The sequence below is a fragment of the Aspergillus karnatakaensis genome (genome assembly GCF_047715665.1).
Source record: "Aspergillus karnatakaensis strain CBS 102800 unplaced genomic scaffold BJY04scaffold_97, whole genome shotgun sequence".
Lineage (NCBI taxonomy): Eukaryota > Fungi > Ascomycota > Eurotiomycetes > Eurotiales > Aspergillaceae > Aspergillus > Aspergillus karnatakaensis.
Genome location: NW_027395809.1, coordinates 32,169 through 45,518, shown reverse-complemented (window position 1 = coordinate 45,518; position 13,350 = coordinate 32,169). Strand labels below are relative to the sequence as shown.

The window sequence follows — 13,350 nt, the reverse complement described above, 5'->3', positions numbered from 1 at the left end:
AAACGAGGGTTTGTTGTGTTTGCATCCCCACATTGAGGACAGCTTCATCCCAAGGCTCGTTTGTTTCTACTTGCTCCTCTATTCCTCGCGTGGGCTAATTCCGAATCAAGCTTCAGAATGTTCGGAGCACTGAATAGATTCATCGGACGGCTTGACTCCGACCCCAACCCTCAGCAGTCACGGTCCGACAATGCGTTTGGCTTTCAGGTCCTCCGCAATAAGGACCCCGAGGTACCACTAGAGCCGTGGTTTGACTTCATTGTTGGGATAAATGGGCGACTGATCGTGTGTTTGCCTTCATATATGAGCCATTTCTCTCAGACATACTGTACTAACAGTATAGGACGACCCCGACCCAAACCTCTTTGCTACTGAAGTCCGCAACTGCGCCGGCTCCCAGGTCACCTTTGCAATCTGGAGCGCAAAGGTAGAGGTCTCGTCAACCCAAGGGAGTATCGCGGCTGACGGGTATATGTTATTTATCTATAGGGCCAGCGGACACATACAGTCTCGATTCTTGTCCCTCCATCGAACCCAACTCTAGGACTCGCCCTTCAACTAGCCCCGTTATCATCAACACAACACATCTGGCATGTCCTGAACATCCCCTCACCTCTGAGTCCAGCGTACAGAGCCGGCCTTCTCCCTCACTCGGATTACATTATCGGCACTCCGAGTGGCACATTACGAGGCGAGTCCGCGCTAGGAGAACTTGTCGAGGATCATCTGAATCGCACCCTGGTACTATGGGTTTACAACAGCGAGTTCGACGTCGTGCGCACAGTTGATCTTGTGCCCACGCGCGGATGGGGCGGTGAAGGCGCACTAGGTGCGGAGTTGGGCTACGGAGCTCTACATCGACTCCCGGTTGGATTGGGTGAGGAGGTTGAAGGGCCCGGAGAGGTGGTTTTCGAAACGCGCGCGGACGGGACAGCAACACCTTTTAGCGAGCACGTTTCTCCAGGCACGGTCGCTGAACCTGCAGCTTTCGGGCAACAGCCACAGTTCCTTGTTCCGGCCAATATGACCTCACCACCGCCATGGGCCTCGGCCGCAGTGGCTCCGCCCCCTCAGCACCATGGGAAGAAGGCGCGCGGGGCCCCAAGGGCTTCACCGCAAAGAGCATTCGATGACTACTTTGCCGAGGGCGAGCAGAAGAGCAAGGAGCAAGACCATGTACCTTCACGGAGGGGTACACCGCTACCCCCGCCTCCGAAGGCCGCACCACTACCACAGGACGAGCAGAAGGAATCGGAATAGACGAAGATAGCGTTACGACTTCAGCAGGTGTTCGGCGTTCTATTGTTGAATTGATAATACAAAGGAAAACGAGTCTTCTAGAACCTATTTGTCGAAAACCTCTTACAGATACACATGCGCTATAGGACACGGCCCAACCGCTATCAAGATGTAGATAAGCGAAACAAAGAAATCACAGAGATAAGAGAGAGGCATAAGGGCGTATTTAATGTCCCTTGCTCACAACCTCCTCTAGCCTCTTCCTGGCATCCCCGATCTTTTCCTCCATGATAGCACGTGCCATGCCGCTGTGAGCAACACCAGTAGTCCAGATATGCTCCGCCTGGTTCCGGATACGCAGATGCTGATCCGCAACAACAGGGAAGCGCTTCTCGTATTGCCAAATCAAATCGGAAACGTTCCGCATCGTCACAGGAAGAAGAGACCAAGCCGCAATGGTACCGAAGGCCAAAGGGGTGGTGCCGCGGAGGAATCGGCCACGGTTACGGGCGACAATGGAACCGGCCATAGCAGCTACAACGACGTAGACGCCGCCGGGAACCAGCTTCTCGCCAGATTCCGGGGAAGGGGCCAGCGACGCGATGGTGTTGGTGAAGGCATTTTCGATATGGAGGGCGCGGGAGAGGATGTCATTGAAGGAGACTTCGGCGGCACGCGACTGTTGATAGAGGAAGAGGCGGGCTTGACGGATCTGGGCGGTTAGGACGTCGGTTGGTGTCGGGGATGAAGGGGATTTGGCGGTAGGAGTGAGAGCTGTGGTGAGGGATGTGGTAGGTTCGGGAGCGGGAGCAGGAGTAGCTGGGACAAGGGAGACGGAGGGTTCGGCGGGGAAGTCATCGTAGATAGGTTTTCTCTGTTGTAGTTAGTTTAAGCCAAAAACCGTAGCGTAGCGCAGTCCTGCTTCTTTAAGCGTGAAACAAGATCGAGGATTGAGACGTACAGGCTCCTCGGCATGAGCTTCCCGGGGATAGAGAGCCACGGCTCCGGCCAGCAGAGTCACTGAGAGTCGCTACAAAAGCAGTTGGTCAGCAGGGGGATACAGCAGGCAAAAGACAGCGGCTGATACCTGGTACATAGCCATGGTGCGGGCAATTGATGGGGTTAGAGAGAGAAGGGAGGTTGAGATGATGAAATGAAGTCCCGAGGAAAAGTGCCAAGTTTTTTTCTCTCGGCCGCAGTCGGTTGCTCGTCTTCGTTCGTTCTTCATACTTTGCTACGGCTCTCCTTTGGAGAATTTCTCTCGTTATCATACACTCTAATGTGCGCTACGTCCCTGCCAGACTAATATGCTGCGACCGCGGATTTGTCGCACTTGTCGACTACAACAACGCCTGCAGCGCCGCTCCATCAGCACCTCGTTTGTCCGTCCAGCCTCTGCATCTGCCACCCCTGTTCATTCCTCGCCTTCCAAGACCTCCGACGACGATACCCTGCGTCGAGTCTTTGACTCTCAGAACTTCTGGCGTGACTTCTCCCAGTCTGCTTCCTCCTTCTCTCCGGACCGAAAGCCGACCGGCCTTGTTCAGAACCACTACCTCATAAACCCCGACGGTTTCCGTACATTTGCCCAAGTATCGCTACAGAAATGCCAGGCGATAGTCTCGAAAGTGCTGGCCGCATCGACGGTCGATGAATACCGGGGTTTGGTACGACAGCTCGACCGACTGAGCGACTTGCTATGTCGCGTCATTGACTTGTCCGACTTCATCCGGGCCTCTCACCCGGACCCGCCCGTTCAAGAGGCGGCGGGCCAAGCGTATGCTCTGATGTTCGAGTACATGAATGTACTTAACACCACGACCGGCCTTCATGATCAGTTGCGCGCCGCTCTGGCTCAGCCGGCCGTCACGGAGCACTGGTCCCAGGAGGAGACCATCGTCGCCCGTATCCTGCTGCAGGACTTTACAAATTCAGCTATCCATATGCCCCCGGCTGAACGCCAGCGCTTCGTTACCTTGTCTAACGAAATCAGCCAGCTGGGCTCGGCTTTTGCCCATGGCGCTGAGCCTGCCCGCTCGCATGTAGTGGTGCCTACAAACGATCTACGTGGCCTAGATCCCATCTTAATCCAGCAGATCAAGCGGTGGAATCCCCGTTCTGCCGCCGTTCCCACTGTTGGGTTGATCCCGCGCCTAGCCCTACGTTCTGCTCACAACGAGAATGTTCGCCGTGAGATCTACCATGCCACACGCACTGCCAGCTCGCGGCAGGTTCAGCGCCTGGAACAGTTGCTGGCCAAGCGCACAGAACTAGCTAAGCTTGCGGGGTTCTCGACCTTCGCCCATATGACACTCAACGACAAGATGGCCAAAAGTCCTGCAGCCGTGTCAGAATTCCTCACCACACTTGTTACGAGCAATCGCCCGGATGCTCAGGAAGAGCTAGCGCAGCTCCAGGCTCAGAAAGGAAGTCAATTGCAGCCGTGGGATCACGCCTACTATGTCCATCAGCGTGTTCGCCAGTATGAATCATCCCAACAAACTCGCAAGTCACGGGAGCTGGCGGCAATTCCCGAGTTTTTCTCTCTGGGGACAGTTATGCAGGGATTATCCCGCCTTTTTGATCGCCTCTATGGCGTTCGTCTTGTGCCCCGCGAGACCGCCCCTGGTGAAACATGGACAGCCGATGTCCGCCGATTAGATGTAGTGGACGAGGCGGACCGGCCTCTCGCGGTCATTTACTGCGATCTATTTTCTCGTCCTGACAAGCACCCCAATCCAGCCCACTTCACCTTACGATGCGCGCGAGAGATCACTCAGGAAGAGATCGCCGAATCCGCCGCGATGGATGATCCGGCGGTCGTCTCCCACCCGAACGATGGCATGGCGACTGCTGTCGACACCGAATCACAGACACTTCGCCAGCTACCGACGATTGCGCTTGTTTGCGACTTTCCCGAGCCATCGTCTTCCACGCCTTCACTCCTGAGCGAACACAGCGTGCGTACTCTCTTCCATGAAATGGGCCACGCACTGCATTCTATCCTCGGTCAAACGCGACTACAGTCTATCTCGGGCACGCGTTGTGCAACTGACTTTGCCGAGCTACCATCTGTACTGATGGAACACTTTGCGACCAATCCATCGGTGCTCGCTCTTTATGCTCGCCACTGGCAAACCGACCAACCCCTATCCGAAACCATGATCCACCACATGGCACAGAACCGAGCCGCGCACGGCGCCATCTACGGTGCTGTCGAGAACGAAGCTCAGATTATGATGGCCCTCGTGGACCAAGCGTACCACACCACCACTACCGAAAACTCATTCCTTGACACTACACAGCTTTATCATCAGGTATGCTCGACGCATGCTAGTCTCCCCGACCCCGTCGACCAGCACGGTCGTCCATCGACGTCATGGCAGGGGTTTTTCGGACACCTGTACGGGTACGGCGCCACATATTATAGCTACATCTTTGATCGCGCAATCGCCAACAAGCTATGGGAGGACGTGTTTAAGGGCGGTGCCGCGGCTGTAGATCGCTCCGCCGGTGAACAGTACAAGAACGAGGTCCTCCGCTGGGGTGGTGGGCGGAACGGCTGGGAATGCGTTGCTGGTGTTTTAGGATCGCAGAATTCATCAAATGCAAATGGCCGTCTTGTCGAAGGTGGAGATGAAGCAATGCGTGAAGTTGGTCGATGGGGACTCGGCCGTGATGGGGTCTCTGGCTGAGCGCTCGGGCCGCGCATGTATTATATTGTATATATCTCGAACCAGTGTCGTGAAAGACATCATAGAAACTATACCCTTAATTGTTTAGCAGGGCCTTTCTTAGGCTTGTGAAGAAGCAATTAATCTGACTCATTTATTGACCCCATACAAAACCAGGAGGAACAACCAACACGCTGGTCAACACGCTGGTCAGGTGATTGATCCTAACCACAACAAATTTTACCGTCCAATAACAGGTCTTACAATGTCAAGCCTGTCGGATCTCACTTGAGACCGCCGATCTAGTGGTGTCACGCCTGCTCAGGAAGAGTATCCGATCCTTGATGTGTGCATCTTTATATGGAGGCCTACGGCCCTACCGATTATCCCACTGGGTTCTATTCCATGGGCGAACCTCCTCAACGCGAGGCTCGCTTTAAAGAAAAGAGCGCTCTTTTGCATCGGAGGTTGAGAGGAGCTACCTAGAGAATTCCTTTTTTACATTGGGAAAACCTACCAGAAGTCCTTGCTATAACTACACCGATGATCCCCTTCGGCTCACAGTATGAGCGGCTCATTCGCCCCGACATCAGCGGCTGCTATGGTGTCCAGAGTTCCACTTTCAGAAAATCATATATACGGCCGAATGATACCAATGTGCGGAGTAAGGGTCCGGACATTGCAGAACCGAAATCGAGAAGGTATATTTACTCCATCATTGTGAGCCTGGTTGACACCGCTCGCATTACAGCTTCCTCGGGCATGTCTTTGACAGTTTTTGCATATACTTTCTTGCTCGCTGTGAGTCGAAACTGCGCTATCACACTGGAAATCTGCTTAAGAAACAAGCTACTTCTATCAAAGTTACAGATGGAAGCCCCAGACTATGTTGTGTAATCAACTAATATGATTTTGACAAAAGCCCAGAATCTTGAGTTGAGCCATCGAGTCCCAGGAACGAGCCGTTCTGGCCCTCAATACCGGAAAGGGCACCCTACTACCATGTTGGCTTTACCTTGTCAAGTTCAATCTAACATCTACCGTTGCATCAAGCGGAAGGTGGTATTTCAAGCACGGCCCATTCGAAATTGGCAGACGTGATAATGGCATTCTAGAAACCAGTACCATGAACATCAACTACCACCACTGAAGAGTATAAGGCGAAGCGTTTCCAAACCTAACTAATCCGAAGTTCAAGCCGTGACGTGACCTCTACCACTCGGCCGAACTTGCCGCGCAGCGGATGCCCAAGCTCAAGGAGATATCGCTCGGTAGCAGCAGCACCATAGCTCGGCACTCAGATTTTATGTAGGATCAATGGCGGTACTGCGAGGCCGACTTGACGGGTGAGGATCAAGTTTGAGCCTGAAAAAGCGTTTTAAAGATATTGGAAGAGGCTGCTTCTCAGGGCGTGCCTAACTACCTATAACTCGTTAGGGATTCTGTAGTCCACACTTTTTCTGACAATGAACGACAAACGCGTGGTTCAAGGCCAGAACCCAGAGGGCATGCGTTCCATTTGCTCCGAAGCGGCCTGGGCACTCGTGCATAGCAATTTATATGTACTTCAATACTTGAGCCGACTCTGCTTGCCACAACTCTGTGAGCGACATTTCGATAACCTGTGTAGTATTAATTCTCAACATCTCTCCGGATGTTGCCGGGAATCCGTCTGCTCTTGGTTCAATCGCCGAAAGTTACTCCGAACTGTCACCAGAGACCCATGCAGGTGAGATCAACTGCAGGGATAAGACAGTAGTTCCAACGCAGCAGCAGTAACTACTGCTAGCTACAGCACGTACTAAACATGCATTCCCACGTCACCAGCAACGCCTCCTGACGAAACTGAGACACATAGTCTGTTCACGACCGGAGGTAATCTAGCAGGTAGTACAGAGTAGCTCTACCTACAGTGTACAACAGGGTTAAATAAATGAAGAGCTATCGGTGTCGCACAACCTGCTTCTTTTCCAAGCAGTTAGCACCGGTATTCCAACCGCCACTGGACCCTACATACAAGAACTGCACCAGCTAGCAGCAGCCCATGTCTCAGTCTATGTACTGTACATGTACCCATGTACACTAATTTGCTTTTCATCTGGGTCAACAACAGCGCATTCTGTATGCTTTTTCTGTACCACTTTCTCTCCCGAAAACTCCTCCATTACCCCGGAGCATAATAAATGGCACTGATCACCTGAGCCTTCTTGCGCCTGCTCTGCTTGACTTGACTTGACTTTTGCTTTCCTTTCTTTTCTTCTTCTTTCCCCAGGCTCCGCTTGTGCCTTTTACTTCCTCCTTTCCCTCTCTCATAGATATACCACCGGTGTATATACTCTGTCCCCTCAAAGGGACACCCACCCCGTCTATCTCAAAATGCCCCGGCCCTCACACAGTCCCTCCTTCTCATCCTCCTCCTCATCCCTCTCAACAATCAGTACCCCATCCCTCTCACAATCCGGACCCAGGCGCAAATCCACCCAGAAACTCAAACGATGGTTCTCAACACACCTCCCCTCCACATCGCATCCAGATCCTAATCATCAACACTACGACTATACTCCCCACGACCCCAGCACAGGCTACAAACCCTCAAACCCAACAACAGAAACCGACCTTTCACACCCTTCATCTTTCACAAACCCACCCTCCCCGCCAGCTATCAACATCATAGACCCCAAATACAGTTGCAACGCCAGCTACAACCAGGACTACGCCCATGCCTACGGCTACGAAACAGACGACAATGACTCCCTGCCGCACCGCCTCTTCTCACGAGGCCACATCCGAGGCCCTACATACCAGGACGAACGAGATTCCCACCGACGAAGCCGACACTACTATGACCAGCAACAGCAACAGGAACAGCGCAGACAGTCACGGAGAGAAGAAGACCTGGCGTTCACAGATAACTACGCTGCGTTCTGTCGCGCATTCACATCTTCTCCTCCTCCTCCTCCTCCTCCTCCTCTACAACCACCACCAGGGACAGGGACAGTGACAGGGGTGGTCGACCTCGACCAGAGCCAGACACAGTTACCACCCCAGCATATGGACTCAAGACCACTTCCTTGTGTTCCTCCATCGAACCCCTGGGACACTGAATCTGACACTCAGGTTGTTGGGGCTCAGGACCCTGACTCAGAACCCATGAACCACCCCTCCTCAGCTTCGGGCTCAGCTTCAAAGCCAGCCTCGGCAGACCACCACCACCACCACCACCACTCAACCCCGTCACGAGCTCTCAGCCAGGCGCGTAGCTACGGAGGGCAGTCGCAAATCCGGTTCCTACCCGTCGGAGCGCACGGATATCACCCAGCCTCGTGGGCGTTGCCGAGACCGCCGTCGCCGCCACCGGGGATTCTCACGCCAGAGCGATACGAGGAGATGCAACGGCGGGCTTTCGAGGAAATACAGGAAGACAAGGAGAAGGGGATGGGGGACAGGAAAGATAAGAAACGGGGCTGGTTGACGTGGTGTGTGCCGATTCGGATGTGGGCGTGGCCGTGGGGTCGAGCAAAACGGGTGGCTTCATGAGACCGGATCCCTCGGCGACTTTCACCTATCTTCATCCCCTGTCACGCTACACCCGTATTGGCCTTTTCTGAAATGAATCTAACGGCTAATAATAGAAACAATGTCTTGCAATGATATTCCATAGTTGCCCAGATCCCGGGTCATATAGACCAGCAATCCACAGCGATGGTACTTTCAATCGGGTATCCTGAGCAGCTTATTACATACATCTTAATCCTATACAAGGCCAATACAGACAAAAGAATGAAAGAAATTTATAAGATTTGAGCCTGACTGGGTATGCAGGTACTCATCACTGCGAAACAGGCTCCGTCAACAGCTCGGGCTGAGGGGTCGCCGACTGGCTGGGAGGATTCGGCGTCGGCCGTCGGGATACCTGGGCTAGCTCGCCAACAAGTCTACACGAGTCAGTACCTGGCATTCCAGCCAAAGATAAGGGACTCACCGCCGGTGCTCATCATACCAGTCGTCATTGGCGGACCGGATGTGTTTAAGCTGTTCCTGAATGCTGGCCATCTGGAGAAAGAATCCGTCAGTAACTTTCTTGATACTGCGAGGCAACGATCATAGACGGGAGGTCCCACCGTTCCCTCGATCGATGAACCAATGTCCTCACCTTCCGCTTTGGCTGCTTCGCCCTCTTCTGCGGCCGGCGCCTTCTCCTTCTCGTCTTCCGTTGCCCAGCGGCTGCCTTCCAAGCCGATATTTGAGCCCTTCACCAGGTCCCGCTCGGCCTTGAGCGCGGCTAGTTCGGCTTCAAGCTCGCGAACCCGCTTGCGGCTACTGGAGATCGATGACTCCACTTCACCCAGCTGGTTAAGGAGGGTCATGTTCTTGTCGATTTGGGCATTCAAATTCTTTTCGCCTTTCGCAAGTTCCTCCTCAATTGCTGAGTTACGTGACTTGGATTCGGCTAATTCCTTGGAGACTTCGTCATTCTTGGCCTTGAGCTGTGCGAGCTCTTCCTGGGCGGCCGAGACCTGCTTCGAAGCAGCATCCAGCTCCACCTTAGCAGCCTCGGACGTAGCTAGGAAAGCTTCCAGTTCTTCCACGCGGAGAACTGATGCCCGGTGCTTCTGTTCCCATTCCTTCTTGTCCGTTTCGAGGACGGCTAGTTCGGCAGCATGCTGCTCCTTGTTCTCGCTTCCGGTCTGTTCAGCGGCAGCAAGCTTCCTCTCAAGCTCAGTAACAGTTTCCTTCAAGCCGTCAACAGCAGAGGTATCTTGGGCGAGCGATTGGGCAGCAGTAAGCTGAGCAGTGATTTCCGACAAAGCAGAGTCATGGGTTTGACGGATCTCGTTTAGCTTGGCCTGGTGAGAAGACTCCAAGTCTGCTCGAATGCTAGAAATCTTGGAATCTTGAGCGGTGAGAAGCTCCTCGATAGCTTTGCTATGCTCGGCGTCTGCTGTAGCGGTCTTGGAAGCTTGCAAGGTTTCTAGTTCCGCCTGCAGCCTGGTCTTGGCTTCCTCGTGCTGCTGTTGCAGCTCCGCTAGCTCTTTTGCGTGCCCGGCGCTTTGAGCGGCAATCTGCTCCAGGGTCGATTTCAGCTCGGTCTCCAGTGCGTCAATCTTGCCGGCATGAGAGGTCTCTAGGTCGCTGTTCTTGGACAAGGACTCATTGTACTTGGATTGAAGTTCCTCAATGGCCTGGTTGGATCCGGAGGCTTCGACTCTAACTTTCTCGAGCTCTTCAGCATGCTGCGCTTTCAACGCTTCTAGAGTCTTTGCGTGTTCTTCAGAGAGAGAATCGGTTTTTTGAACCTGCTGTTCCAACGCGAGCTCAGCGGCGGCCGCACGTTCTTCGGCAGCCTTCACCGCGCCAGTCTGCTCGGCTTCCCTTGCCTTTAACTTAGTCTCAAATGCGACGAGGTTCTGCTGGAGCGTTACAACCTCCTCCTGTTTGGCCTGGATTTCAGTTTGAAGAGCTTTGATCTCGTCCTGTCCCGTGGTGAGCTGCGACTCGAGAGCGCCAACCTTGCCCGTAAGAGATTCAATTTCTTGAATCGCATGGGCTTGAGCGGCGTTCGCGCCCTCTTCCAAACTCTGTTGGGTTTTCTTTATGGAATCCTCAGCTTCTTCGAGCTTCTGCTGCAAAGTATGAAGCTCGCCCTGGTGGGCAGCCTTCAGCTCGTTCACGGCATTCTCTTTGCTCTGGTTGAGAGAGACCTGGAGTTCTTCGAGTTGCTGGGCATGAGCAGTGCTTGTCGACTCCGTAGCCGCCTTTGCATTGGCAAGTTCGTCCGCATGTGTATTAGCGGCGGACGTCAGAGCTTCGTCGTGCTCCGACTTGAGCTTAGCAATTGCGTCCTGGTGGCCAGTCTCAAGAGCTTTCAGCTTTTCGTCCAAATCCTTAGCGGCAGCGTCGCCCGCTTGTTGAAGATCCGCCTGGGCGGCATCAACCGCTTGCTTTAGTTCGGCAACCTCCTTTTCCTTTTCTGCAAGCTGACTCACGGTCTCCTCTCGGCCCTGAGTGGTGGCAGACTCGGCTGCTTCAAGCTGAGATTGAAGCGAAGCGACCTTCTCTTCCAAAGCGGTAACCACTTGTTTCGTGGACTCTTCGGCGGCACGGATTGCTTCGTCCTTGGCCTGTGTAAGAGTTGCAATTTCAACCTGTAGCTCTTCGCGAAGCTTGTCTAAAGCCGATTCTTTCTCGGTTTCGAAGCTCTTGGTGGCAGCTTCCAAGCTGTCAGAGTTGGACTGTAACTCAGCCTTGAGAGTTTCAATTTGCTCAGCGTAACCGGTTGCCGCGCTCTTTTGTTCCGCAAGTGCGGACTCAAGAGCCTCAAGCTGGGATTGGTGAGATTGCTTCAATTCCTCAAGAGCGGCCGAGAGCTTCTCGTCGCCTTGAGAGGCAGCGGCCTGGGATGCGTCCTCAAGCTCCTTGAGAGACTTCGCCTCGATCTCCTTTCGCTTTGCTTCTTCCTCCTCAAGCTGAGTACGTAAGCCCTGCAGCTGTTCCTCATGGTTAGCCACTAGCTGACTGATTTCTGCAGCATGCTGCTCTTGAAGAGCCTTTGTAGCAACTTCTTGGTCCTTAGCTCCGTCTTCAGGCTGGGGCACCTGAGTCAGTTTTTCATTGACTGCCTCCAGCTCCGCCTTCAGGCTCTCAATGGTCGCTTCGCTCTCAGAGAGTTTAGTTTGAAGGGCTTGCAGTTTCGCCGCATCTTCCTCGGCGCTCTTCGGGGCGGTGCTCAATCTTTTAGTGGCGGTTGTTGTTGTTGTTGGCCGTGTGCCGGTTCGTGTGGCTGTGGTAGTAGTGGTAGGCCGGGTGGTGGTGGTTGTTAGTTTGGTGGTCGGCCTTGAGGAGAGTGTCGAGGTACGTGGCCCGGTTGTGGAGGCGATGCTAGAACGGCGGTCCAGGGTAGAGGTTGTCGATTTAATAGGTGCCCTCGTGCTGGTGGTGCTGCCCGCAAGCGACATGCGCTTCGCCGACCCTGTGATCCCTCGCTTCTCGTCTCCAGAGCTGGCAACAGAGCGCGACTTCTCATCAGCGGAACTGAGCGATGGCCGAGAGCGGTGCGAGGAAGTAGTCGACGTGCTCAGAGGCTTGCGAACGGTGCCCGATGTGGTGGTCGGCCGGGTGGGGGGCTTGTTCAGCGTGGTACCATTCGAACCAGGAGCGCGAGTGGTAGATGAAGTGGTCTTGGTACCTGAGATTGAGGTAGGACGCTTCGTCGCGGTCGTTCCGGACACAGGGCGCTTCGTTGCCGAGACGCCGGTGGCGGTAGTCTTCTTTGCCGGAGATGCCCTCACATTCTCCTTATCTTTGGCAGCATCAGGACTGGTGACTGGCTCCTCGCTGCCAGATACCACGCTCGACTCCACGGGTGTAGCGGGGGGGACATCCTCGGCCTCGACCTCGGCGGGAGGTGCGGAGGCAATAGGTTCCTCGACAGAGGACATGGTTTGCGTAGGTCAAAGGTGGGACGACGGAGTGGTCTGTAGTATATGAAGATGCAGTTTCTGGACCTTGCTCGTCTTGCAATCAGGATCCTGGAGCTTCGTAGAAATTGAGTTAGCTCCAAAAAAGCAAAAATATGAGCACAGCTTCACCGACGCGACAGCGCTCAGCGATCAGAAGAGCGTAAGAGTGAGTCAAGTGCACAGAGATTGTCATGAAGATGATCAGGGATCGATTTGTATGACAACAGTGGGAGGGGGTGCTGGCCCAGACGTTTTAGAAGAGGCAGCGCCGACTCCTTTTCGACTCGGGTAGCAAAATGCGACTGCAGGGGAAAGGCGAAGCAGTTGACAACTCACCCGTACCACGTTGCTGACGTCCAATTGCAGAGGTAAGGCACTCAATCAGCCAGGGGCGCCAGATTATTGGGTTATATACTGCATAAGACGAAAGATGATGTGTTAGCGGTAATCTGTATGGGGCGACTAAACAAATGCAAAACACGTACTTAAACACAGTACATAAGATCCACAACAAAAACGAAACAAGAGGTGGGCAAGAGCTGAAGATGAAGTATTAGAGGAAGTAATTATGATTAGGCAGAGCAAGAGTGAAGGGGGGAGAAGGAAGGTCAAGGGCGAATGGGGGACTGCGGCGACAACAGCAGGAACAACTCAGAGGGCGCGGACGTGCAGACCGCAAAAGAGTGAGAGACTCAGAGAGGGGAAGGAACAGGTCACCTGCCCGCTAGTCGACTTTGGGTAATGACCTACCAGTAGGTACCAGATGGAAGAAAAGATGACTCCAGAAACTCAAAAAGAGGAATGTTGGGGGATAGATACTGGTTAAATCAAGATGGGCAACAGACAGTAAATAATAACGCGTCAGGGGTATTCTTGTGGGGGCCTGTGGTTGTGTGGTTGTGTGGTCGGAGGTTCCATGGGACCAGCTTCCAGGTTCAACCTTTCCTTTTAACTTCGCAGGTTCTCTGTAAATAGTA

General features: G+C 53.7%; 5 protein-coding genes across 5 annotated transcripts; 3 read left to right on the top strand and 2 right to left on the bottom strand.

Annotated features, from left to right (window-relative positions):
• The first annotated feature begins 96 nt into the window (after positions 1-96).
• Positions 97-1,417, top strand: BJY04DRAFT_174570 (putative Golgi reassembly stacking protein). Its single transcript, XM_073709297.1, has 3 exons — positions 97-285; positions 344-427; positions 490-1,417. Exons 1-3 carry the CDS (start codon positions 118-120, stop codon positions 1,258-1,260), a joined length of 1,023 nt encoding a protein of 340 aa, XP_073564590.1. The 5' UTR covers positions 97-117; the 3' UTR covers positions 1,261-1,417.
• Positions 1,245-2,386, bottom strand: BJY04DRAFT_203180 (MICOS complex subunit MIC26/MIC27). Its single transcript, XM_073713322.1, has 3 exons — positions 2,327-2,386; positions 2,201-2,269; positions 1,245-2,113 (listed from the first exon to the last, which is right to left on the bottom strand). Exons 1-3 carry the CDS (start codon positions 2,339-2,341, stop codon positions 1,466-1,468), a joined length of 732 nt encoding a protein of 243 aa, XP_073564589.1. The 5' UTR covers positions 2,342-2,386; the 3' UTR covers positions 1,245-1,465.
• Positions 2,387-2,403: 17 nt separating this feature from the next.
• BJY04DRAFT_174499 (mitochondrial intermediate peptidase) lies at positions 2,404-5,520 on the top strand. The gene has a single exon (XM_073709295.1). It carries the CDS (start codon positions 2,547-2,549, stop codon positions 4,932-4,934), a length of 2,388 nt encoding a protein of 795 aa, XP_073564588.1. The 5' UTR covers positions 2,404-2,546; the 3' UTR covers positions 4,935-5,520.
• A 1,769-nt stretch (positions 5,521-7,289) lies between these two features.
• Positions 7,290-8,450, top strand: BJY04DRAFT_224679 (uncharacterized protein; the record flags this gene model as incomplete). The annotated part of the gene is made up of 1 exon (XM_073718038.1): positions 7,290-8,450. One exon carries the CDS (start codon positions 7,290-7,292, stop codon positions 8,448-8,450), a length of 1,161 nt encoding a protein of 386 aa, XP_073564587.1.
• A 245-nt stretch (positions 8,451-8,695) lies between these two features.
• Positions 8,696-12,960, bottom strand: BJY04DRAFT_174534 (M protein repeat protein). The gene is made up of 3 exons (XM_073709296.1): positions 12,859-12,960; positions 9,067-12,787; positions 8,696-8,966 (listed from the first exon to the last, which is right to left on the bottom strand). Exons 2-3 carry the CDS (start codon positions 12,350-12,352, stop codon positions 8,941-8,943), a joined length of 3,312 nt encoding a protein of 1,103 aa, XP_073564586.1. The 5' UTR covers positions 12,353-12,787; positions 12,859-12,960; the 3' UTR covers positions 8,696-8,940.
• Between the last annotated feature and the right edge of the window lie 390 nt (positions 12,961-13,350).

Excerpts from the sequence above, each read along its gene's own strand:
- BJY04DRAFT_174570 (XM_073709297.1), top strand. The coding sequence starts at position 118 with ATGTTCGGAGCACTGAATAGATTCATCGGACGGCTTGACTCCGACCCC. Across the intron at positions 286-343 it reads GGATAAATGGGCGACTGATC|GACGACCCCGACCCAAACCT; the intron begins GTGTGTTTGCCT and ends CTAACAGTATAG. Across the intron at positions 428-489 it reads TTGCAATCTGGAGCGCAAAG|GGCCAGCGGACACATACAGT; the intron begins GTAGAGGTCTCG and ends ATTTATCTATAG.
- BJY04DRAFT_203180 (XM_073713322.1), bottom strand. Across the intron at positions 2,114-2,200 it reads AAGCTCATGCCGAGGAGCCT|AGAAAACCTATCTACGATGA; the intron begins GTACGTCTCAAT and ends TAACTACAACAG.
- BJY04DRAFT_174499 (XM_073709295.1), top strand. The coding sequence starts at position 2,547 with ATGCTGCGACCGCGGATTTGTCGCACTTGTCGACTACAACAACGCCTG.
- BJY04DRAFT_174534 (XM_073709296.1), bottom strand. The coding sequence starts at position 12,352 with ATGTCCTCTGTCGAGGAACCTATTGCCTCCGCACCTCCCGCCGAGGTC. Across the intron at positions 8,967-9,066 it reads CGAAGCAGCCAAAGCGGAAG|ATGGCCAGCATTCAGGAACA; the intron begins GTGAGGACATTG and ends TTCTTTCTCCAG.